At 45.0% G+C, this 25,383-nt stretch overlaps 2 protein-coding genes across 2 annotated transcripts; one reads left to right on the forward strand and one right to left on the reverse strand.

Annotated features, from left to right (window-relative positions):
• The first annotated feature begins 3,608 nt into the window (after positions 1 to 3,608).
• On the forward strand, positions 3,609 to 4,849 carry LOC130475100 (interferon-inducible GTPase 5-like). Its single transcript, XM_056846828.1, has one exon. It carries the CDS (start codon positions 3,609 to 3,611, stop codon positions 4,842 to 4,844), a length of 1,236 nt encoding a protein of 411 aa, XP_056702806.1. The 3' UTR covers positions 4,845 to 4,849.
• A 3,675-nt stretch (positions 4,850 to 8,524) lies between these two features.
• Positions 8,525 to 24,287, reverse strand: SMG9 (SMG9 nonsense mediated mRNA decay factor). The gene is made up of 13 exons (XM_056846931.1): positions 24,136 to 24,287; positions 23,981 to 24,055; positions 23,144 to 23,387; positions 21,428 to 21,525; positions 18,782 to 18,894; positions 18,024 to 18,135; positions 17,185 to 17,280; positions 15,438 to 15,523; positions 14,251 to 14,357; positions 13,247 to 13,354; positions 11,232 to 11,357; positions 9,291 to 9,435; positions 8,525 to 8,654 (listed from the first exon to the last, which is right to left on the reverse strand). Exons 1-13 carry the CDS (start codon positions 24,277 to 24,279, stop codon positions 8,576 to 8,578), a joined length of 1,533 nt encoding a protein of 510 aa, XP_056702909.1. The 5' UTR covers positions 24,280 to 24,287; the 3' UTR covers positions 8,525 to 8,575.
• Positions 24,288 to 25,383: the final 1,096 nt, after the last annotated feature.

Genomic DNA, 25,383 nt, shown 5'->3' on the forward strand with positions numbered 1-25,383 from the left:
CCCATTATCTTGTGGTTAATTGTGCTGACCTTTTCAAAAAGCCTGTTACTGGAATATTTGGGGTATTTTTGTGGGTCTTGTGATACTGTTGGCTAGCAAGATTTCTTTACCTATTGCTACTTTGTTACTTCCTTATTCTGGCTGGTGACCCTCCCAGGGTCTCTTCTTTTGCCCTTTCCATTTCTTAGTGCAATGGCTGTCTCAGTGCTCATCCTTGATCTGGTATTGGTACAATCCTGGGACCCTGCTGAATTCTCTGCCCTGAGTCTGGAGTCAGTGGCATCAGAAGAGACTTTGCTTTGTTGTGGAACTGGCAAGCCGCTTCCTGATTTTAGCCACCACCACTCTGCTGACCCCAGTTCAGTAAGGCTTGAAATCTTGCACGGGGGTCCTGCAAACAGACCAAAGACTGCCAGTTCTAGGTCTTTATGGACAAGCCTTATACCTCTGGGAGGTTTTAGAGTTTTAAGACATTCTCACTCTTCTCTGTGTTGGTTATCACACTTATCAATGTTTCTCACACTTAATCTAAAGTGCATGTTATAATGGTATGCTGAGTTTATTTCATTTTTAATTCTTTTATATGATTTAAAGTTAGCGTGTATACTTTGCTACAAACCTATTGTGATTTAAAGCTTTAAATCATCCGCCTTCTGACTGAATGTGCAATTCTAATATTACCTCTTGTCAGCTGCTGGTCTGTGAAACCTATGCGCCGACCACAAAGGAGAAGTTATAAAGACTGTCTGGTTTCGTATTTTGCCAAATAGTCGGCAACTGCTTCGGTCATGTAGGGGCACTTACGAGATATGTTTAAGCGAGGTTTAGCGGCTGTTCCTGCAGGGGTTACGAGGTTGAGGAACAACAATGGGGCAGTGTAGGCCGTTCACTGTTCCCTATATTTCCCTGTGGAAGTGTGAATTGACCTATTCACCATCCTTAACCAAGGCTAATTATTTTATCCCCCCCCCTTCCGCCAGAGTGTGAAAGGCCCTGATATTTTGGTTTTTTTGTGTGTGTTTTTTAAAAGGTTTATTTTTATAATTAAGGGGATACAGAAGGGAAAAGAAGGGAAGGGTAAAAACCGTTTGATATACAAAAACAATAAAGCCGATTCAATAGAAAAAAAAACTTAGTCGAATACGATACCATATGACAAGCATGAATATTAATCAAGTAAAATAAAATATATCTAAATATGTAGTTGTTAAAGTATGGAAGTCAATCAGATTATCTACCTATAACATAATGAAAGTGTATTATACCGTTTGAAAACCCAGGAGTTACATGACGAATGGTTGGAACATACTGGATAAAACATTGCCTATTACTTATTCTAATGCTGTTCAGTGTGTATCAATCATTTGATTAAATGGAAGTCATATAAATGTAAAATGATTCCCGCTTTTCATCAAATTGTTCTGTAAATTCGTTATGATTGGGGTTGCTCGGGGGTCGCAAAACTAGTTTTTGGGGGGGTTGTTGACTTTGGGGGTTGTTAACACGCTTCACCCCCTTGGATTTGCCGACAAATGTGGGGTCTGTTCTCCGTCAGGATGGTATTTGAGAGTCTATAATGGGTTAATCCAGATCAGTCATCCCTGTGACTATGGTGGTTGAAGGATGGGCTTTCATTTGGTATGGGCTAAGGGGTTAAAATGAGGATTTGGCTCCCCCAAGGAATAAAACGGAGAAAAATGTGGAGAGCCGGTGTGGTGCCGAAGCGAGAGAGTGAAACGGTGACTGGAGAAACCTGAGTTCAAATCCTTGCTTGGCCATGATGGTCACTGGGTGAACATAAGAACATAAGAAAAGCCCTGCTGGATCAGACCAAGGCCCATCAAGTCCAGCAGTCTGCTCACACAGTGGCCGACCAGGTGCCTCCAGGAAGCCCCCAAACAAGACGGCTGCAGCAGCACCATCCTGCTGACATGGATCGGTCACATGTTTTCAAACCTAAATCAACCTCAGGATTGTCGTAAGGATCAAATGTGGGGAAACAAGTGCATCCCCTCTAGTTCTTTGGACGAAGGTGGGGTAAATAAATAATCACCTAAAGCTGGCAGGATTTTATGTGACTGGGTTAGTTTCGTCTCCCAGACAATCCTCACCCCTTTCCAAAGTTTCCAAGCCCCCTGGAAAGCTGAAAACCACACCCCACTCTTTTCCATGGGTTCCTTGCCAGTTTATATCCGACCCATTTATCCTTGGCTTGTGGTTCTAGGGGAGACGTTGTGTGAGGAGGCATGGTTTTATATCAAGCACAGAATTTATGTATTAAGTACATTTTTATCATGTTCCTCCTCCAGGCAGTTCAAAGCAGCGTTCATAGTTCTCCCCTCTTCCATTTGACCTTCACAGCAACCCTGTGAGGTATGTTATGCTCAGAAAGGGTGACTGGCACAAGATCAGCCAGTAAAATTTCATGGCGAATAGGGGTGTAAACCTGGGTCGCCCAGAACCTAGTCTAACAACCACTACACCACACTGGCTAAAATTAAAAATTAAATATGGAAAATGAAAAAAAATAAAATGAAAAAGATTCCTTATCATGTCTGCCCTGCTCCAGGACTCCATACAAGCTCATCCCAGGGACGTAAAACACAGTAGCCTGTAATCTACATCTCTGCTCAGCAAAGTTTGCAATCCTCCAATTTAAGTGGTGCTTTCTCTTGCTTCTTAGAAGTGTTTTGCAGAAAGGGAAACTAATAGAAGTGAACTGTTTCCAGTAAACCTAGTGTAAGCCATGCGTATCTTTGTGCCATTGCACAAAGCCAATTACGGAGGGTAACTCCCCTATATATTTATTTCTTATTGTAAGAATTCAAACTCTGTGTGCCACTTCCTAATAAAGGACTCGCAACAACCAGCGTTCAGGCTATGGGAACTATATGGATCCATGTGTCAAGTATAAGTAACATTAAGTGATATATTTTCAGTTATACTTTCTTATACAGATTCTTCGTTGATACGAATGTTGACGTAATTTAGTTCTATAATTATAAAAGGTTGCTGATCCCTGCAAAAGTGGAAGGCGTAGGGGATCTCTGGGTCATCAACTGGAGGCCAGACCAAAAACAGACGCTGAGAATAGCCTTAAGAAATTTATTCCCTATCGACACACAAGGAGACGTCATTTTCACCAGAGGGGCTTGAGGAAGAGTTTTCACTGTACTGCAGTTTCATAAGCATTTAATTGAAAGAGATAAACAAGTGCTGCAATTCTATAAAATCCTTGCAACAGATGACATTTTGTCTCCTGTAGAATTTTGATACTGTCCAGCTTTTATCCAAGCTGGAAAGTTAACAGAAACCTAAATTACCCGTTTAATCATTATCCCTTGTTTCTACATGGAAGCAAGTTCAGAAGCAGAAATGTATATGTAACAAGTGTGTGTCATAGGTTACTGTAGATCATAACAATCTGATGGCTAACATTCCTCAATTCGGAGGCCTGGCTTTTCTTAGGCATGCTTTCTTAAATTTTCTCTTACTTCCCTGACAAGTGAAGTGGTAAGATACAGGCCAGGGTTCCCAAACTGGGGAAAGGAAATTGGTTGGGTTGTAATCTCTCTCTCCCCCTTCCTCTCAGGCCTCGACTTGATTGTATGGCGGATCAGCCCCCAGTGGCTTTGCCCAGCAGGGCTGAGCTCCTAGAAGAATATGACATCATTACTGATGACGACATTGAAGAGATTAAAGATGCTCTTAAAGGAGGAAGAATGGCGGACGCAGCATCCAAGATTATGGAAAACTTACAGGCCTTGGAGAATGCTCGTCTTGATATCGCGGTAACAGGAGAGTCCGGCTCTGGCAAGTCCTCTTTTGTCAATGCCATCCGGGGCCTGGGGGACGAAGATGATGGAGCTGCCCCCACTGGGGTAGTGGAGACGACACTAAAGCCCACTCCTTACCCACACCCCAAGCACCCCAACGTGACGATCTGGGACTTGCCTGGAATCGGTACGCCCAACTTCCAGTCCAACACTTACCTGAAACAGGTGGACTTCTGCTGCTACGACTTCTTTATTCTTATAGCCTCAGAGCGCTTCAAATCCAACCATGCCCGGTTGGCCCAAGAAATCCAGATGCAGGGCAAACGCTTCTATTTTGTACGTTCCAAAGTAGACTGGGATTTGGAGGCCACCAAAAAGCGTCGGCCACAAGCCTACGATGAGGAGGGCATCTTGCAGCAAATCCGCAAGAATTGCCAAGAGTGCCTGAAGGCTGAAAATGTGGCCTCTCCCCGCATCTTTCTCCTTTCCAACTGGGAGTTGAGCAAGTACGACTTTATGCTGCTGGAGGAGACCTTAGAGCGAGAACTTCCGAGCCACAAGAGACATGCCTTCCTCCTAGCCCTGCCCAACATCTCTTTGGAAATCTTGCGCAAAAAGAAAGAGGCCTTACAGAAACAGATCTGGAAGCTGGCCACTGTCTCATGTGGCGTGGCAGCTGTGCCCATCCCGGGTCTCTCCGTGGCCTGCGACGTAGCTATCCTGGTCAAGTCCCTCTCGGAGTACCGCAAGAACTTTGGCCTGGATGACGACTCCCTGCACAAGTTGGCGGAGAAGGTAAACAAGCCTGTGGAGGAGATCAAAGTGGTGATCAAGTCCCCACTGGCCAAAGAGATCTCCAAGGATGTGGTGGTGAAGATGCTCACCAAGGCTGGTGGTGGGGCACTGATGGTGGCAGAGTATTTTGCTAGCACAGTGCCCATATTTGGTTCCCTGGCCGCTGGGGGGATCTCCTTCGGAACCACCTACTACATGCTGCACAGTTCTCTCAACGAAGTAGCAGAAGACGCTCACAATGTTCTCATCAAGGCCTTTGAGTCTGACGTTTGAAACGATTCTTGGTATGTTGTGTGGCAGATCTGGGACGGATACTCTGTTCTTAGTGCAGCTCCAGTGAAACCAATAGAGCTTTTTCTTTCTTTGCTAGCTGAGCACCTAACTCATCATCTGATGGAAGCAGGAAGGGATGTGAGACCATGAACACTGCTCGATCTCAGAATTGGAGTTTGCTCTTCCGTATTTCTGTTGCCAAGTTTAGTTCTTGTAGATTCCACCCTAGGAATCCTGGGGAAAGAAGTGGTGTGAGTGGCTAATGAATGTCTAAAACTTCTCACCGGTATTTTTGCAACATGAGCCTAAACCAGTATGAAATGGTTTTAAATTTGTTGTGTAGAGGTGCTTGAAACTTGGTGCTTCCTGGATTCAGCACACAGAACTCGAGTTTTGCCCAGAAGCCTCCTTGCAAAGGCCTAGTCCATTCATTAACTGGGCAAAAGATCAATTTTTAGTATGAGCTCCCTAGTGGTTTTTAATTAAAATAGAGCTTATTAGATAATATAGTTCATGGTGCTATACTTCTGTAGATGTAGCCTCTGTATTAGGCACTGTATTAAAGAACTGACATTTGGGCTAAAAGTCAGCTCCTTTGCGGCCCTGAATTTTTGAATGTTTTCCAACCACCATGTTGAGCAACTTGAACCTCAAAGCCTTCTCTTTCCCCATTTCTTTCTGTGAAGGGCATCTAATCACCTTGAGCTGTATAGATTCATTGACTTGGCAGAGTGACCCCAACTGGCTTCCATGGAGAGGAAAGTTAATGTCTAAACCTGCTCCCATCCTATCTTCTTTCTAGTTCTTGGGAAGATTTTTTTTTTTTTTTAAAAACTATTTTTATTGAGAACAATTAAAAGACTATGGAAATCATTTTCAAGATGAAGGGCCTTTATTTTCACAAGCCAGTTTGCTCGGTTGTTGATAGATCTCTGTGAGATCAAGTGTGGCTCGTAGCTACATGTTGAGAAATTCTAGCCAGTTTGTTGGGAGAGTGCAGATCTATGGACTCTGCCCTTGACCTAGCATTGCCAGCAGTAGACCATGCAATCTACTTAAATATTGAGATCCTGAACTCGCTGTGTATTTTGACTGGAAAGATTGCTAACCTTCAACTTTTGTTTTTTTAACCTGAATTCACATAAAAAAATTCTGTACTTCTGGTCCAGTCTCAACATTTCTTCTGCTTTTATAAAATTTGTTGTAATCAAGTGGTAGGTTTCTTTAGAAAAGGAAAAAGTTCTACAGAAACAGCTGTGGAGAAACGCCCAGACTTTCAATCCTGACTGCTGGGAATTGGTGTAGCTTTCTATGCAAAAAGAGTGTTTCGGGCTTGGGATGGCAGAACTATACAGCACAATCCTGAAGGTGTTGTATTGCTTCAGTCACATTTCTAAATGCTCCCCTACAAACCTCAAGAAAAAATAACTAGTATACAAAGAGACAGGCTGTAGTTTAGCCCACTCGCTGTTGAATTAGTTTCTATTTGCAGAGGTTTTTATTTTTCAACAAAAGGACACATTCAAAATTATGCCTCCTACCAGTACTCCAGAATGGTGTAGTCTGTTTTTTCACGTTTATCACCTTATGTTGCACACAGAGAAGCAGCCTCAGTAGTGTAGTTGGGTACCATCATCAGGTGTATCTGCCAAGTTCAATAGGATTCAGCTCAGAGTCCAAAGTTTCTCAGAGATTGGGTTTATGGGGTTCTCTCTATGTGGGAGTGGCAGGTGTTCACTTGCAAAACATTTGCTTGGCATGTAGAAGGTTCCAGGTTCAATCCCCGTCATCTCTAGTTATAGAATCTGCGGGTGGTGATGTGAAAGACCTCTGCCTGAGACCCTGGAGAGCTGCTGCCAAGGTAGATAGACAGCTGACTGTGATGGACTAAGGGTCTGATTCAGTATGCCGCAGCTTAATATGTGTTCATGTGCGCTTAACCCCTGACAATGTGCAAGAAAAAGCCAATGCCAGAAAAGTTCCACTGTGCTGTGGATAGTGCAGGAATTGTAAATGTAGGGGGATGAGTGGAAATGAACTCAACAGCCTTCCTTTTGTTTGAATTGACACTTTCAAGCATATGATTTCTAATTAAATTTGAACTGCTGCATTGGTAGAGTAGGTTCTAACATCTTCAGATTGCATCCCCATGTCTGTTTATAGGGAAGAAAGCCATTGCACTCCCAAGATCATGTTTCTGTTTAAGGGCGCCTAAGATCAGAAGGTTCAGCTAGTTTTAAGGGATAAATAATGTCAGAGAGAGAAGGGCAGGACTCCTTTGGGCAAAACCAATACAGATTCTTGTGGCATCTGGAAACCCAATCTTTAAGAAGCATCCAGGGTATAGAACCTGCTTTAGGTGAAGATGCCATTTCTGTAGCGATAGACCAAAACAGCTGGTTTTCTGGAAGCGGTCCCACTAAGTCAGGGCTTCAGGCCAATTTGAGGGGAAAGAATCAAGACCGGACAAGGAAGGAACTTGTCTATTCCCCAAGCACATGCCAATGCAATTGTGACCATACATTTGGGTGGGGCTGGTACGATGCTCAGTATTGCCCAATAAGCTGAGCCAGCCTGCCCGCTAAAGAGAAATTCCAGTATCTGAAAGAGAAGCAAGAATTCCAAGGGCAATCCCCTTACTTCCCACAACCCAGAAGTACTGCTTTTTCATTCTTAGGACAAAAGCAAGATACATCTCCGGTCTTCCCTTATTTAGAGGATGTGTTCTTTGAAGTCCAGGCTGTGCTCAGCATGAAAGTTTCCAGGTGTGCACACAAGGAGAGGAGGCGCACACAGAACAGAAACAGCTAGATTGGAGTCCAGTAGCATCTCAGAGGCCAACAAGATTTTTGGAGTATATCTGACAAAGGGAGCTTCGACTCTCAAAAGGTTACTCTTCTTACTGAAGAGAGCTTTGACTCTCGAAAGCTCATACCCCCAAAACGTTCTTGGTCTCTAACAAGGTGCTACTGGACTCCAGGCTAGCTGTTCTACTGCAGACCACCATAGCTACCCTCCAAAACTGCAAACAGTGTTAGAGATAGTCCACTCTGTGGCAGACATTTTAAAAAGAAACACAAAGCAATTCCAAACACTTTATTAAGCAACGGAACATTTGCACTAGAGGGAATGATTGATTCACTTTGCAGCAGAAGAATGCGGACTCTTGGGATGGTTTGGGGGGGGGGTTAAGTACCCTTCCCTCGATGGAAGGAGGCAAGAAAAATACGGGAAGGGTCAGAGGAAGAAGAATCTGAGAACAGCCTCCTCAAAGCCACAAAGTTAACTCCCTACTGACCTTGACCCTGGACCCACCAAAGCTAATGCACAGGAATCTCTCTGTTCCTGCAAGGGTGGGGGGCAGCTGGTCCAGACAGAAACCCCACCTGGCTGAAGGACTTTTCTGTCTCTGGAATGAGCGGCAGCACAAGAGAACAGCTCTTCCTTCTCGGGGTGCAGATGGAAATCAGAGCCCCAAAATGGCAACTGGAGACAAGCCAAGCTGGGTGGTAGACAGGGAAACAACATCCCTTCTACTGCCGGTGGTTGTCTGCTCCTTGATCTTGTACGGCACCACTGCAGGCATGACGCCCCCGCCTCTACAGCTCCCCGCTGGGATCCACACTCCACATGTTGCCCCTGGACAGCGAGCACAGGGCCTCTGGCTTGCCCAGCTTGAGATGGGAGGAGTCTGGCCACCCCTCGGTGGCTCCAGCATGAGGGCACCACGTTCATGCCAGCAGGCGGCTGTACTCCGCAAGAGCAGAGGACTTCTTCACCCCATCCCAGATGCGTGCCGCATAGTGGAACCTGCCCAAGAGAGAAGTAAAACTGAGATCCAATGCATTCTGACTGATCAGTTCTGCAGCATTGTTGGGCCGGGGCTGTGCACCTCCAAAGAATAGGTGTGAAGAAGAAATGGTGTTAAATTTAATAGTGTGTATTTCTGTATCTCGTGCTTGGGTGCTGAAATCCACTTAAAACACACGGAGTAAAAGGTTAAGGCCTCAAAAGTAGGATGCAGGAGATTGTCTCAGAACATGCATGATCTTATTCATTTGCATCATTTATACCCCACCTTTCTGTGCAACTGAAATCCAAACTGGCGTACATCACTCTCCTATACTATCCTCACAACAACCCTGTGAAACGGGTTAGGCCCAGAGTGTGTGACTGGCCCAAGGTTACCCAGCGAGCTTTCATGGCAGAGTGGGGATTTGAACCTGGGTCTCCCAGATCCTAGTCTGATACACTAACCATTACACCACAATTTCCTCTTCAGATGGGGGGGGAGGTGGCATATAGGAAGTTAATGCAGCAAGCTGAGGCCCCCTTAAAAGCAGAATTTGTTGCCTTTTCAGATGCAGGAAATAGGAACATACCCTAAACTTTACAGTAACCTGGTCGTAGCCCCCTTCTCTCGTTCTCCCCTTATTATTTGCTCACCAGTTCTTTTCTGTCAGGATGGTGTGGGAGAGCTGAGGCCGAGACATGGACATGATCTGGCTCCGGAGCTTGGCGCTCAGAGACTGGAAACTGGGGTGCCCCTTGTAGCCAGGCAGGAGGGAGAAGAGCGGGCCACTTCCAGGGGCTGCGAAGAGAAAGATAGTACACTGCCTATCTGCCGCTTTCTAAAATATGTGTAGTCAATTACACAGCAAATACACAAAACCTAACATTAAAAAAACGGGGAGGAAAGCAAAATACAAAACAAAATTTTTAAAAATGAATAAATGTTCACAATTATTGTTATCCACCTGGAGCTTTTTTAATAGACAGCAGGTTCTCCTTTCTCCAGGACTGGAAAGATTCTGGAGGGGAAAAGAAGCAGCTGCAGAGAGCATGAAGAGAGAATGTTTGGTGGGCAGGAGTCCTTTTGTGTGTGTGTGTGGGGGGGGTGTTTTTCAAGTCACGGATTTTATTTATTTAATTCACTTATGCCCTGCCTTTCTCCCCAATGGAGACCCAAAGCAACTTAGATCATTATCCTCTCCTCCATTTTATCTTCGTAACAACCCTGCGAGGTAGGTTAAGCTAAGAGTGTGACTGGCCCAAGGTCACCCAGCAAGCGTCCATGGCATGAGTGGGGATCTGAACCTGGATCTTCCAGATCCTAGTCCAGGGGTGTCGAACTCAATTGTTACAAGGCCCGGATATGACATAAAGGTCACTTGGTCGGGCCAGGCCATGCCCCGCCAGCCCAGATTGAGAAAGGGAGGCTGCCATGGCTGGCGAGCCTGCAACACTCACTAGCCTAGAGGACTGGAGGAGTTGGCTGCCTCACGAGACAGATAAGCTCTCTCCAGTAGCCAGTTCTGGCCCACAGGCCATATTATCGACACCCCTGTCCTAGTCTGATAATCCTAACCACTGTACCAACCAGGATTTTGCTGATTTTGATCTTTTTAACCCATTATATTTACTTTTATAAAACATTTGCACCCCACACCTTGGGTGGCTCACAACAATTAAAACCAGAATAAAATAAGACCAAAAATGTCTCCCTCCCGCTCTTCAAAGATGCCCGCCAGTCACACCACTTTGGAATCTCTGACAAACAGGCAGGCTTTATTGCATCTCCAAGGAGGGGAGGGTCCCCCACACCTATTCAGGGAGTCCATTCCACAGAGCCAGAAGCATGATGATGGAGACCCGGGCTCTGGTCAAGGCCAGACAGGCCACCCTAAGTGGTAGGATACCCAACAGATGGCTGCCTGGAGACCATAGCTGGTGCCCAGAGTCAGGAAGTCATCCTAGTTCAGTATGATTGCCCAGTGGCCCTTCCTTTGTGCCTTGACACGCTTGAACCGTCTAGCTCTCTCTGCTCGGCCAGCTTCAAAGCACAGTTTGTCACCATGCACTGTGGCCTGGATTATGCAGGTTAATGTGCTGGGAGTTGATAAAGGAGTTCAGCCCAGAGGGAGAAGAAGAGTTGGTTTGTCACCATGCACTGCGGCCTGGATTATGCGGGTTAATGTGCTGGGAGTTGATAAAGGAGTTCAGCCCAGAGGGAGAAGAAGAGTTGGTTTTTATATGCTGACTTTCTCTGCCACTTAAGGAAGAATCAAATCGGCTTACAATCACCTTCCCCTCCCCACAACAGACACCCTGTGAGGTAGGTGGGACTGAGAGAGCTGTGACTAGCCCAAGGTCACCCAGCTGGCTTCGTGTGTAGGAGTGGGGAAACAAATCCAGTTCGCCAGATTAGCCTCCGCCACTTGTGTGGAGGAGTTGGGAATCAAACCTGGTTCTCCAGATCAGAGCCCACTGCTCCAAACCACCGTTCTTAACCCCTACACCAGACTGGCTGGGAAAAGTGGCTAGGATGGTCAGTTCATTGCCATTCATGCGACCAGAAAAGGGGAGGCAGGAATCGGGGTTCCTTACCTGCTCTGGGCAAAGCATCATCTGCATCCAAGTCCATGAAAGGCAGTAAGAACAGGTTGACCTCTGAGTCCAGGTAACTTGGGGGCAGGCCGGGGAATATGTTGCAATCCAGCATGGAGAGGGTGCCTGGTGGGAGGGAGAAACTGCTTAGCCAGACAAATCTACTCACTGAGACACACAAGATGCAGTTTTTGCTGATAAAAAGAACCCAGACCCTCTTCCCCTGGAGAGCAAGAGGTCCAAATGGGCTCTTGTCCACAAAAAGCATATGCTCAACTAGAAACCCTGTCTGTCATTTAAAGCGCCCCCCTTGACTTCTGGTTATTATTTCTGTTGCAATGGACAAATAGTTCCTCTGGAACTTTTTAAGATATCTGCTTCTTGCTTTTACAGCCCAACATCTTCACTAAGTGACAATTTTTTTAAAGAATAGATAAACAGTATTCTTTAAAATCAGCTAAACGAAACCGAACGATACATATTCACAAGGTCAAAAAGTACAACCAGGAGGACCAGCAGAGAGATGTGAGGTTTGCTGTTTTGTTTTGGTTTGGACTAAAAATGAATTTCACTGTTATCGTACCTTGAACTACAGATTCAGTATCCCTTATCCGAAAATCTGATACCCAAAATGATCCAAAATCTGAAACTTCTGGTGAGAGAGTGACGCCTTTGCTTTCTGATGGTTCAATGTGTACAAAATTATTGAAACCATTGTATACAATATTGTATAAAATTACCCTCAGGCTCTGTGTATAAGGTGTATATAAAACAAATGTATTTCGCGTTTAGACTTGGGTCCTATCCCCAAGACATTTCTTTATGTATATGCAAATATTCCAAAATCCAAAATAATCTGAAACACATCTGGTCCGAAGCATTTCAGATAAGGGATACTCAACCTGTATCAGCAAAGGCGGGGTATTAGAGTTTAAACAAATAAATAAGGGTCAAAGAAAGAGCCGGTAATTAACACACCATCAATTCAATAGAAAAATTATGATTAAAGGGCCATCAAGTTGCAACTGACTTATGGCAACTCCTCGTGGGGTTTTCAAGGCAAGAGATGAGCAAAGAAACCAGGAGTTAAAAGTGCTGTCAACTCAAGCAACCCCAAGAGTCTCCTTGGAAAAGGGCTCTTAACTAATTAAACGTCTAAATGAACAGCAAAAGGGACCAGATGGACTCCCTGGGGAACAAGTGTGTTAGTCCTGGGGCCACTACTAAGAAGGCCCTTTCTTGTCTCACCAGCCACTGTGCTTCAGGCAGGGCCTATGCTGATCACCCCAGCATACAGTTAGCAGTCGTAAGCTACGTTTTGCAGCTGTTTTCAGAGTCATTGCAGCACCAAAAACCTGTTGTGCAATTGTGGAAAACAGAACTGGAATAATACCCCATTGCATCGTTTAACACAAAGATGCAAAAATGGAAAAGAACGGCAGAATGAGCCATTTCAGAAAGAGACTTCTGAGTGTTCCTCCAAGATGGCAGCTGTCAGTTAATACTAAGTCGCGGTGAATGTGCAAAAACAATAATTCATCATTGTGGGGTGTGCTGCTCTCTGCAACATGAGCCTCTCGGAAGGGCAGATTAACAAGGTCCCAGGGCGCCAACATGTTCACCTGCCTCTGTAGAAGGAGATGCCTGCAAGGCAGCTGGTCTTGCTGACCTGAGCAGCACAGAGGAAATTTGTAGTGCCAATCAAGTTACGCTTCTCTGCCAGAGCACAAACACACATATGGTGTGAAAAACTTTTTATACCTCAGTAGACTGAGGGTTTCACCAAAAACCACTGAGCTCTGCTTACAATCCCCTTCTTCACCTATCTACTTTCAGGAATTCTGAACCCCGGTTCCGAAGGCCAACCACCAACACCCATACAGTTTCGGACCCAACCTCCCTTTTTTCTCCATACCAATTACTTGTACAGAGAGCTAAGATTGCTGCCTTTACTCCACCATCTGCAATGTTTTTTAACTCGGCCTTCTGGCCTTTGGATGGCCTAGATGCGTTACCTTTGTATTTCAGATGGGAGTGCATCATGATCTTATCGATCACAAGGTGCATCTGCTTCAGGTTCCGGGGACAGAAGTTCTCCCTCTTGGCTTTGTTCTGGAGAAAGACTGGAGAGAGAGAGAAAATACGAGTTTCACAGCCATCGCAAACAAAGTATATTCTGCCTCCACTGTTCAGGAGTAACCATTGACCAAAATATGGCAATAACAGGCAGGGGAAATGCACCTCTGGTCATGGCTGTTTACAGAAAAGATGCACAAGTATGGAATTTTGTGTCTAATGAAAAATTCCACGCCCTGACCTGGATGGTTGCAGGCTAGCCCGATCTCCTCAGATCTTGGAAGCTATGCACGGTGGGCTCTGGTTAGTACATAGATGAGAGACCACCATGAAGTCCAGGGTCACTACACAGAGGCAGGCAATGGCAAAACCACCTCTGAACATCTCTTGCCTTGAAAACCCCATGGGGGGGTCACCCTAAGTCGGCTAAGACTCAATGGCATTTTCCACCACCATAAAATTCTGCATCCTGGGAATCTTGGCTTTCAACAGAGAAGATGTATAGAAACTCCAATGAGAGTAGGGTTGCCAAACTCCAGGTGGTGGCTGGAGATCTCCCACTATTACAACTGATCTCCAGGCGACAGATCAGTTCCCCTGGAGAAAAATGGCCGCTTTGGCAATTGGACTCTATGGCACTGAAGTCCCTCCCCTCTCTAAACCCCACCCTCCTCAGGCTCCACCCCCAAATCTCCAGGTATTTCCCAACCCGGAGCTGGCAACCCTAGATGAGAGGGCAGAGCTCTGTAGGAAGTCCGCTGGCCTCTTTCTGATAGGCCCCAACATTTGTCAACTCTGTGCCCCCACCCCAGTCTCGACCTCCACCACCCACTGTTCCCTGGTTTCCAGCCCACTGCCTACTCCGGAAACAACTACCCTTGGAGACTGGGAAAGACCTGTTGTTGGTCCCGCCTTGCAAAACCACACTCATGTTCCTCCATACCGATGTGTGGGTAGTACTCCGTGCCCTCGTCTGAGCCGGAGGAGCTGCTGGATTCATGGTTGGGGGACGGAGTGGAAGGTTTCACCATCTCAGCAGTCTGTAGGAACCTGCCAGGGAGAGCGAAAAAAACCTGAGCAGTTGGAAAACAAAAGGGATTTGCTATAAAATCAATCACTTCCCTGTAACTGGAACAGAAGGGACTGCGTGAGCCTTGTACTCTTGGCTATGTTTTCTGATTTTTACTGCTGCGAGGGAAACAAGCAATGACCGTGATAAAACACACACACACCCCAGCTAGGAATGGGATGGAGGGAGGGACAGCAGACAACCTCAGAGATGGATGCAGAATCTAGTATAAGCAGGAAAAGGAGCTTGGAAAGGTTTTATTTAGGACTGCATTGGATTAAAGCAGTCTTACTTTGGTCAAATTATGAGAAGACACACTGGAAAAGACAATAATGCTCGGAAAAGTCAAAGGCAGCGGGAAAAGAGGAAAACCCAGCAGGAGATGGATTGATTCAATAAAGGAAGCCACGGCCCTCAGTTTGCAAGATTTGAGCAAGTCTGCTGACCATAGGACGTTTTGGAGGACATTGATTCATAGGGTTGCCAGGAGTCAGAAGCGACTTGACGACACTTAACACACATAAATTGTGTTTTTAAAGTTTGGTTTGATGAATTTTTATGTATCCTTATTTTATCCATTTGAGCTCATTAAGGAAGAAAGGTGGCTAATAAGCGTTTTCAATAAAAAATAATAATCCTCCCCCATTCAGCTCCTCTTTTCTGCTTTCACCCAGGGGATTCTGGTCCAGCATTTCCTGGTCTCCAACCACTTGCTGGGCAACAAAGGCCCCCTGTCCTGTCAACCCATCTTGCCCATCAGCACACCAGTCAAAATAAAAGGTCTTCCACTTATAAGGCAGAGTGTCCCAAAATTTTAAACATCCTCTTCCAGGAATATCTGCTGCAGCAATTGACAGACTTGTGTTTTCTTACAGATAAGAATACCAGTCCGAGGCTGCAGTCCTAAGAACGCTTTTCTGAGAGTAAGCCCCACTGATTAAAACGGGACCTCTGAGTAAATCCACTTAACATGGCTCCCTCTGGTTTGATTCTGTGTTACAGCTCCTTATTCTGACCAGATGCTGGCTCCTTGATTTCACACACATACACAATTCTCTCACCTGTACAGGCTCAGATCCGTGAACCAATCCTGCACCACGATGACCACGTGGCAGACGGTGAACAGGAAAGCAGCAATCTGGAGGGACTGGGAGGAAAGCATCTATGAGTAGGAAAGCGGGCATCTAGTGACATCACTCAGGTCCCAAGGGTGCATGGGGATACTTGGAGGTTTCAATTTAGACCACTGAAAAGGCCTCTGGGACTGCTCTCCAAAGAAGAAAGGGCCAAGAGCATTTGTTCCTTTATCATGTTTCAAAATGAGCTCTCCCTGGGATGAGAGACTGTTTGAAATTCAATGGGGTTGGGGGAAGATGGGAAGAAGAAAAGAAGGAAGAGTTGGTTTTGATACTTAAATTTTCTCTACCTTTTAAGGGGAATCAAAGTGGCTTGCAATCTCCTTCCCTTTCTCTCCCCACCACAGACACCTTGTGAGGTAGGTGATATGAGAGAGTTTGGAGAGAACTGTGACTAGCACAAGGTCACCCAGCAGGCTGTAGTGGTTAAGAGCAGTGGGTTGGAGCAGTGGACTCTGATCTGGAGAACTGGGTTTGATTCCCCACTCCTTCACATGAGCGGTGGAGGCTAATCTGGTGAACTGGATTTGTTTCCCCACTCCTACACACGAAGCCATCTGGGTGACCTTGGGCAAGTTACAGCTCTGTTAGAGCTCTCTCAGCCCCACCTACCTCACAGGGTGTCTGTTGAGGGGAGGGGAAGGTGATTGTAAGCTGGTTTGAGTCTCCCTCAAGTGGTAGAGAAAGTCGGCATATAAAAACCAACTCTTCATGCGGAGGAGCGGGGAAACCAACCCAGTTCACCAGATTAGAGTCCGCCACTCATGTGGAGGAGTGGGGACTCAAACCCGGTTCTCCGCCGCTCTTAACCACTACACCACGCTGGCTCTCAGGAGAAAAGGAGACGAGTGGAGCTGTTACAAGGATTAAGGGGAAATAGGACTACAGAGTGGGACGGGACGGAAGGAGACTGTTATTTTATTAAAAAGTTTATATCCTGCCTTTCCTCTTGGTTCAAGGTGGCTGTTCAAGGTGGCTTACAGTAAATAGTTAAAACCTCCCCTGCAAAAACTAAAGATAAAATAGCAAGCCTCAAACCCCCACCCCCTTCAAAGATGCCTGCCATTCAACCCCCCTCAAAAGCCCTGGGAAACAGGCAGGCCTTGCAGAGCCTCCTGAAACTCTCCAAGGAGGGCCCCCCTCTCACCTCTTTAAGGAGCCCCTTCCACAGAGTTGGAACCACGATGGAAAAGGCCTGGGCTCTGGTTGAGGCCAGATGGGCTGCCCTGAGTGGTGGGAGAGCCAACAGATGGTTGCCTGATGACTGCAATTGGTGCCCAGGGACATATGGAAGGTGACGGTCCTTCCCCATCTTAGACAGGAGGCCTGCCACAGGCAAGGCCCCACCCATTCAAAACTGCCCCCTTTCTCTTATGCTTTGGATAGGGAGATTCACCCTTCTCCACTGGCAAAGATTTCTGTAGAATCTCTTTTGTTTTACTCCACTTACAGCCTGCCTTTCTCACTGAGGCTGAAGGCGGATTACGAAATATAGAACCCAATAAAGAATGCAACAGGATTTAGGATTACCGTCCCAGAAAACAATGGTAACAAACAGGAGAGAACTGTTTAAGTCATGACACACAACAAGGTAGAAAGACTTCGATGCATCCTGCATCGACCTCCCACCCTTCCAAATGGCCAACTCATGTAGAACAGGAATGATCCTTACCTGCATCTCAACATAGGTGTGTGGTAGGTTATACTCAGGAGGCAGCTTGCGGTCATTGTTAATGAGATGGTCAAGGATGGAGGGGCTGAGGATTGGCTGCAAAAAGATGCAAGACTTTGGTGGGCATTGGTTATCTTTCGCAAAGCTACACTGCTATGACATTCCCTCCTCCCCCCACCCCAGCTCTTGGATGTATCACTTCTCCAACTTCTTGCAAAGCAAGAGAGTGACCTCTGCAGTCTATGTTCCCACTCCTTTCTGTGCCTGGCTGCCTTGACTCAGCTACAACCCAGTGGCAGAGCATCTGCTTGGCACACAGAAGGTCCCAGGTTCAAAGCCCCGGCATCCCCAGCTAATAAGGTCAGGAAGGAGGTGAAAGACCCCAACCTGAGACCCTGGAGAGTCTACTGCCAGTCTGAGTAGACGATACTCAGGTTAATGGACCAAGGGTCTGATTCAGTACCAAGCAGCTTCATGTGACCTGGAATCCTCCTTGTTCTCACCCTTGGCCCTTTCTTTGCTCCCTGTTTTAGCCCTTCCAACAAATCCATAATGTCACCTGTCCCCTTGAGACCTGCATGGGCATCTCTGACATGCACACTATGGGAGGGGCTGTGCCTTGTGGCTCAGAGGCATGGCTACCTGCCGCCAGGGCCTAATCACTTGTCCTAATTAACGAGCTTCAGTCTCAAAACAAGAACAGATCTTTCTCCACTGGAGATGAAGGAAGCATCCGAGGAGTGCATTGAAACTTATCCAATGACTGTGGTGGCTTCCATGTGTGAGCTCTTGCAGAGGACACCTGGAAGGAAATATTGACAGAAGACCATTGGGCAGACCTGAGTGTCCAGGAAGATGATCCGCTCCTGAGTGATGAAGAAGTCAATGCCGCTAGTCTGGTTGCCCCCACGCTCCTTGATCTCTTGGCTCTGAGTGCGGAACACATAGGTCCTGGAAAAAAGGAGAAGGGACCACTAGGCAAGAAACAAAGCAGATCAGACAATCTGTACTGTATGGCACTCATGGCAGTGCAGTTGGTGTGATACCACAGAACGCTAACAAACATCCCAAGTGCTCAGGAACCAAAGCTAATAGAACCTCTGCAGTCCAACATCTGAGGGAAGGGGTAATTATCAGGGATGAAAGTTTCTTTTAGGCCTTTGTAGGCAAAGAAGAAGTGGGCTTTGATGAATATGACTCAGGAAGAGAGAGGAAGGTAGGGACTGAATTTCATGTGTCAATTTGAACCAACAAGCCAATTCTTTGACTGCAAGCTTTCAGTCCTTCTCTAACACACTGACTTTCTAATCCCCAACTCCTCACCCCAACTATGACAGCTTCAAAGAAAACCAGTACAAAGCCTTTCCCCTTTCTACTACTTTCAATCTTTTATTACCCAGTGCCAGTCCTGAGACAACGTGGCTAAGTACCAAAAGCCAGAACTAACCTCTATTCATGCATAAACCACCTTATGAAACACTTTCAGAATCTCCTCAGACACCCTCCTCCCTCCGTTTATTCTCCCAGGCTCTTCCCTTTAACACCCATGACCAGCTATTTCCAACTATCCTCCTTCACTGCCCCAGCTCCTAAGTACCTCTGGTCCTCTTCAGGTTGATTGGCCGATAACAGTGACATCACCATGGACTTGCCGGTACCCTGCAAACCCAGGACTCCAACCACCAGTACATCCGTTTGGTCCAGGAGGTACTAATTAGAAATAACAAGAAAGAACAGCCTGATAACTTCTCCAGCTAGAACAGAAATCTGGGGAATTGCATTCACTGTAATCTTGGGCATGGAAGGAGATTAGCCTATGGGAAGCCCCCTCTCCAAAGAAGCCACCACAGCTCTGGTGCATTAGAAAGGGAAACATGTAACTTCTTCCCACAGAGTATGGCGCCACCCGGATCCCATATGGAAAGAATTTTTGTCCAACATCTCTTGGGAAAACCACAGGCAGAAAAAGAAGAGTTGGTTTTTATACCCCACTTTTCTCTACTTTTAAGGAGTCTCAAAGAGGTTTACAATCGCCTTCCCTTCCTCTCCCCAAACTGAACAAATAAACAGGCATCTTGTGAGGTAGGGGGGACTGAAAGAGTTCGGAGAGAACTGTGACTGGCCCAAGGTCACCCAGCAGGCTTCATGTGGAGGAGTGGGGAATCAAACCCGGTTCTCCAGATTGGAGTCCACTGCTCTTAACCACTATACCACACTGGCTCTCTCACTACACCATGCTGGGGAAGGAACACTCAAGATAAACAACAATAGCAGGAAATCTTTGGACCATGCACCGTCCTTATGGAACGGCCTCTGCCTGAGGAGGTCAGGAAGGCTCCCACTCTCCCGGCTTTCCACTAACTATGCAAAACTGAGTTATTCAAGAGGGCTTTTCTACGTAGGCAACAGGGTAGCACTGTACAAAAGGCTTCCCAAAGTTATCTGGATAGATACTTGAACTTAATTGATGATAAATCTAGAGGAGGTTTAAATTTTCCTGACTTAAATCTTTATTATGAAGCAGCTTGTTTGACATGGGCAAGAGAATGGATTACTCTAAAAAATAAAAAGCTACTTAATTTAGAGGGAAAAGGGAAAAGTTTTGGTTGGTGTGCATATCTTTTCGACGACAAAATTCTGGCTGACAATTAAAAAAAAAACATTTCATTAGAAAAAGCTTATTTAAAATTTGGGATAAATATAAATTAAATTTCGAAAATAAAATACCACTTTGGAGTGATCCTATAGATAGGATAAATAGATTAAATATATATCCCACCTCGTATGTCTCTGTATTTCAGATTATATTTTATGTACATAAGAAATTATCCTAAAAATTAAAGAAGATATAATTTGTTGCAGCAAAGATTGGTATTTATACAGACAATTTCAGGAATTATTCAAATCAGATTTAAAAAGAGGCATTAACCCTCAAAAATCATGGTTAGAAAAGGAAATAATTGAAAAAGACAAATTTCTATCGAAATTTTATACACTTCTTCTTACGTTGGCGACAGAGCAGGAAGTAGTAAAAGATACCATGGTTAAATGGGCCCAAGATACAAGGCCAAATATAAATATGTCTCAATGGGAAAAAAGCTGGAATCAAACACAAAAATTCACTCCCTATATTAGCTTAAAAGAAAATTACTATAAAATGTTTTATAGGTGGCATTATTCGCCAAGAAGACTACATAGGTTTAATAATAGAATTCCATCGCGCTGCTGGAAATGCAGAAAAAAAGAAGCAAATTATATACACATGTGGTGGGAGTGTAAAAAAGCCAAAAAGATTTGGTCAATGATTAGTCAAGAATTAAGTAAGATATTAAATATTAATATTAAAAAGAGTATTCCTTTATGTCTTCTGAATATTACTGATGAAGCAATATATGCTGACAATATGGTCTTTCTCGTGTATGCTACAACAGCAGCAAGAATAACTTTTGCTCAGAAATGGAAGAACAGCAAGGTTCCAAAGAAGGAAGATTGGATCTTTAAACTTTTGGATTACAGAGTCCGCTAGATTGGCTACTCTTTATGAGGACAAAGATTTGGACAAACATGAGTCAACATGGATGCCATTTCAAGACAATATCAAATTGAAATATGGTATGAAAATATGATTGGACTACATAAATTTATGAGTCTTAAGACAAATATTATTTAGATATTGGTTTATTATGACAGTTTTTTACATTTACAATTGTTTTTAATATAGAATAATTTACAAAATGCAGGACAAAATCGAGACAGAAGAATATCAACCAGAATAAGCTTGGGAAGTCAAAATAAATTGAGTATACATGACTATTTTTTTTGTATAGTTTGAAAGTTTCAGTGAAGAATTTTTGACATGGTTGGATTTTGGGTTTCATTGTTTAATTTTGGATTTCAACTGTAATTTAATTTCTTTTCTTCTTTGTATTTCCTCTATTGTTGTATCTTATTAAAGTTAATAAAATTTAAAATTAAAAAAAATGATTAGGTGCCGTGGTCGATAGTACTGTGTACAGTTTGCTGTAAGTAGGATCCTACTGTATAATTTTGCATCACTTAATAGGTCATTAAAACTTATGCTTTGCTTCATTTCTGTTGTTTAGATTACTGGTTTGTTCTATAACCCTAATCCTACTGAATTATTTACGGAATGTCCCATCCTGTTGATTGTATGGACTCACTTTGCATAATCCACCTGGAGTCTCAGTGAGAAAGGCGGACTACAAATAACGTAAATACATACCTCTATAGCACTGTCGCACCAGTTCATTTGGTCATCCACGAGCTTGATGCTGTGTTTCATCTTCTCGGGGGCTAGCAGCTTGGCCTGACCGACCACAGCTGGGAAGACGAAAAGGTCTGAAGTTAGTAGTGGCCAAGGGACAACCCCACAGACAAGTCCCAAGGATCATACTTAACATACTAATCCATCTCTCTCTTTACACATCCTTTTCTTCCCTGAGTTTGCAAAACTAATGTCACATCCTTGGGAACATCAGCCTGGTGGCCCCATCCTGGTGGAATGTTTTATCAGAGGACACACGTGCCTAGCAGGACCTTGTTAGCTTCTGCAGGGCTTGCAAGACAGAGCTTTTAATTAGCCATTGCGTTTGCCTTGCAATTCTTGTACTATTTCCACCAGCTCATTTTACTGTTGGGTTGTTGGATGCAGCTATGTTTCCAAAGGAGATGTTTATAGTTGTTTCTAAATTGTGCTATATATTTATTATTTTTATTTTATTTTTGAAAATAGTAATAAAAATACAGAAAATAAGAACAGAGAATATAAACAACTCTGAGGTTGCTACTACACATAAAATTGATCTGACATGTTTAAAGCAAGATACCTAATGACCACCATCTATACCCGTGTTGGCGAACCTATGGCACGCGTGCCACTTCCGGCACGCGTTGCCCTCTCTGCCGGCACGCACGGTTCCTCCCAGCCGCTGGCCTTTCTGGCTCTGCCCCGCCCCAGATGAGGGAGGCTGTAGGCACGCGGCTGCCCAGTTGGGCCGCGGGAGCAGTCAAAGCCCCCCCTTTCCTGGACTCTGGGTGGTGGGGGCTGATTTCTCCGCCCCAGCCTCGGTCCCGATCCCCCCCTGCCCAGAGCCGAGGGAGGGGGGAAATGGCAGGGACTTACAATTTAATTTTTATCAATAAATAAGATCATTATTAAGTATGATATCAAGTTTTATTCAGTGTACCTACTTATATAGTTTAAGAAATTTAAGAAATTTGGCTCTCAAAAGAAATCTCAATCATTGTACTGTTGATATTTGGCTCTGTTGACTAATGAGTTTGCTGACCACTGGCCTAGGGCTGTGCCGTGTTGTCGTGGTGCGAATTGGCATTCGGCGATAAATAAGTGGGTTTTAGGTTGCAGTTTGGGCACTCGGTCTCTAAAAGGTTCGCCATCACTGATCTATACAGTCATTGATAGACCCAAGTTACAGCATGAGAAAATATTTTATTTCAGGACAGAGTAGATATATAAACCATTTTATTTCTACCATCATTTCTGTATTTGACTCTTTCCATCCCGTTATACCTTTAAGTTATAGCTAGTCTATATCTGAAGTACAATAATACAATTGTTTTGTTAGTTTATATCTACTATATGATCCTGAACTGTCTCTTATTTGTAATATCTTATTTGTGCTATCCAGGCAGTATACAAAACAAGCCATCTTAATTAATCTAAAATTTCATCTCAACAAAAACATTTCTCTCATTATTATGATCGCTTTTAAGATCGTCTCATGAATTGTATTCTACTTTGTTTTAAGCCACCCTGAGCCTTGCTTGTTGAGGGAGTGGTGGGGTATAAATCTAATAAATAAATAAAATAATTCCAAAATCTCACAAATCTTAGATGTGCGGTTAACTATCTCATATATTTAACTGGCAACTCTTGTTACCCCCTTCCCACATAATTGCAGTCCTGCTTTATACTTACGGTCCATGACGCCGCTGGATGCGGTGGAGCCCATCCCTCTGTTCTGGATCTGATAGACTGGCTGCGTGGGCCGTTGGCCCTCCTTCTCTACCTTGGCGACAGCTGCGGGGGGCTGGGCGGATGTCTCCGTCGCCCCCGCAGAGCCTTTGCCTTCCTCCCGGGACTTCATCAGCACAATGGGCTTCTCGATGGGTGGGACCGTGGCAGGCGCTGGAGCGGGGGTGGGAGGCGGAGCTCCCTTGGACTGCAAGGCACAGAGACCAAATCTTCTCGTAGCCACAAACAGCTGCGTTTGCTCCAACTGATAGATCCCACTTACTGGGGGAGCTTCTTCCATTCCCCTCCATGCCCCCTAAAATATCATGGGTCTTCTCACTGCTACCATCCGGATCCTGAGTTCCCCACCCTCCTCCATCCATTTCCCAAACATCTAATTCAGATAGAAATTATGAAAAGGAAAAGCAAAGGGAGCGCATGAAAAAAAGAAGGGATCTCCCATCTCTTTGACCCTGGTGGCCAAGACATCTCTGTACTTTACTATTTTAGGAAACGCAAAGAGAATCAAAGAATGAATTGGCAACTTAATTGGGGGACCTTTATATTACCCCTAAGTGAAATAGACAGAGTGGGGCTACCAAGTGCTGAGTCCTAAACTATGGATTAGACTTCAATCATCCATAAATAACAGTGTTGTTTGTTCAGCTAGGATCTGAACAGTAAGCATCTTCCTCGTGGATAAGCCAGATCCTCCAGAGCTTTTAGTGGCACTGCACAATTGAGTCAGCTACTAGCACCCCATTGGGTAACAGAATGGCACGCTGTGCTTCCCCACCCTACCCTCTCTGCAGGTGGCTTGGCCAAGATGATCGGGGTCTTCTGCATCATGGATCCCACTGGCTCGTCCACGGGGTCCTAAAAAGGAGAAGGGGTTAGGCTGGGCCCCCAAAGTTGGTCTTTCATTCTCAGCACAGCCCCTGGACCTAAGATCTTACCCGCCGATCTCGATCACGGTCCCAAGGGACATAGTCCCGGTCCCGGCCTGGCCCAGACAGGCTCTGGTGACCCAGTTCTTTATCACGGTTCCAGCGGCGGCGGCGCTCATACAGCCCAGGTTGGCTGTGCCCTGACTCTGACATAGAGAAGCAGGATCTGAGAGAGGGGGGAAGAGAATGTCATTGAGCTGCTCAATAAAAACATGGAAGAAGGATACTAAAGAGACTTCAGAGGGGCAGAAGCATACAGGAGCTAGAGGGCTGAAATAGTTGTATTGCAGGAAGTGTAAGAGACACACATCTACGACCAAACTGGTACTCTAAGATGGATGTGGGATGTGTGTTTGCAAACACAGATCTATTTATTACAGTACCATAAAACCTTTGCTACCAATTTGCACCAACAAACTGTTTAGGTTGTTCACTGCAAGTCCTTGACATCAGGGGCTATGCTGGGGCCCTAAAAAAAATCTTGGGGGGGGTTGCTTTGACCCCCAGGCCTCTAGTCACCCAGCTGCAGCTGAGAAATTTCTCTAATTTTTGGAACCTCTTCCAAAACATGTGACGGGGAAGGAGTAATGTGTAGTGGTTAGAGTGTTAGACAGAGAGATCCAGGCTCAAATCCCCACTCTGCTGGGTGACCTTAGGCCAGTCACACTTTCTCAGCCTCGCAGGGTTGTTGTGAGGATAAAATAGATAAGAGGAGAGAAATGTAAGCTGGTTTTTCCAGGGGCATAAATCAAATAAATAAAAAAGATGTATATAAAACAAAATATAAAGTGGAGTTTGGGAGGATCAGGTATATTGAAGTCTTGTCCTTAAGACCTTTAAAAAGCTGCTGCTATTCAGGGTAGACAATTCCGAGCTGGATGAACTTATGATTTGACTCTGTCCAAACAGCAGCTGTTTGTGGGTGGTTTTTTTCTAGCATTGGAAATCAGCACTGGAAGGAACACATAAAGATCAGAGTGCCTCTCAACCAGTGCAGAGTATCTCACTCCTAACATAACTTGCATTCCCACATATCTAGAATGAAAGGGTGATCTTCCAGGTCAAGTAGAAAAGGGCAAGAGTCCAGTAGCACCTTAAAGACTAACAAAAATATTTTCTGGTAGGGTATAAGCTTTCGTGAGCCACAGCTCACTTCTTCAGATATAATCCCCTATTATCTTTCCTTCTCCTCTCATAATGGACTGAAGCTATAAGTTTTGTATGGCATTGTAACATGCCTTGGGTGCCAAGATTAGT

Source organism: Euleptes europaea, chromosome 3, assembly GCF_029931775.1.
Source record: "Euleptes europaea isolate rEulEur1 chromosome 3, rEulEur1.hap1, whole genome shotgun sequence".
In the NCBI taxonomy this organism is placed as follows: domain Eukaryota; kingdom Metazoa; phylum Chordata; class Lepidosauria; order Squamata; family Sphaerodactylidae; genus Euleptes; species Euleptes europaea.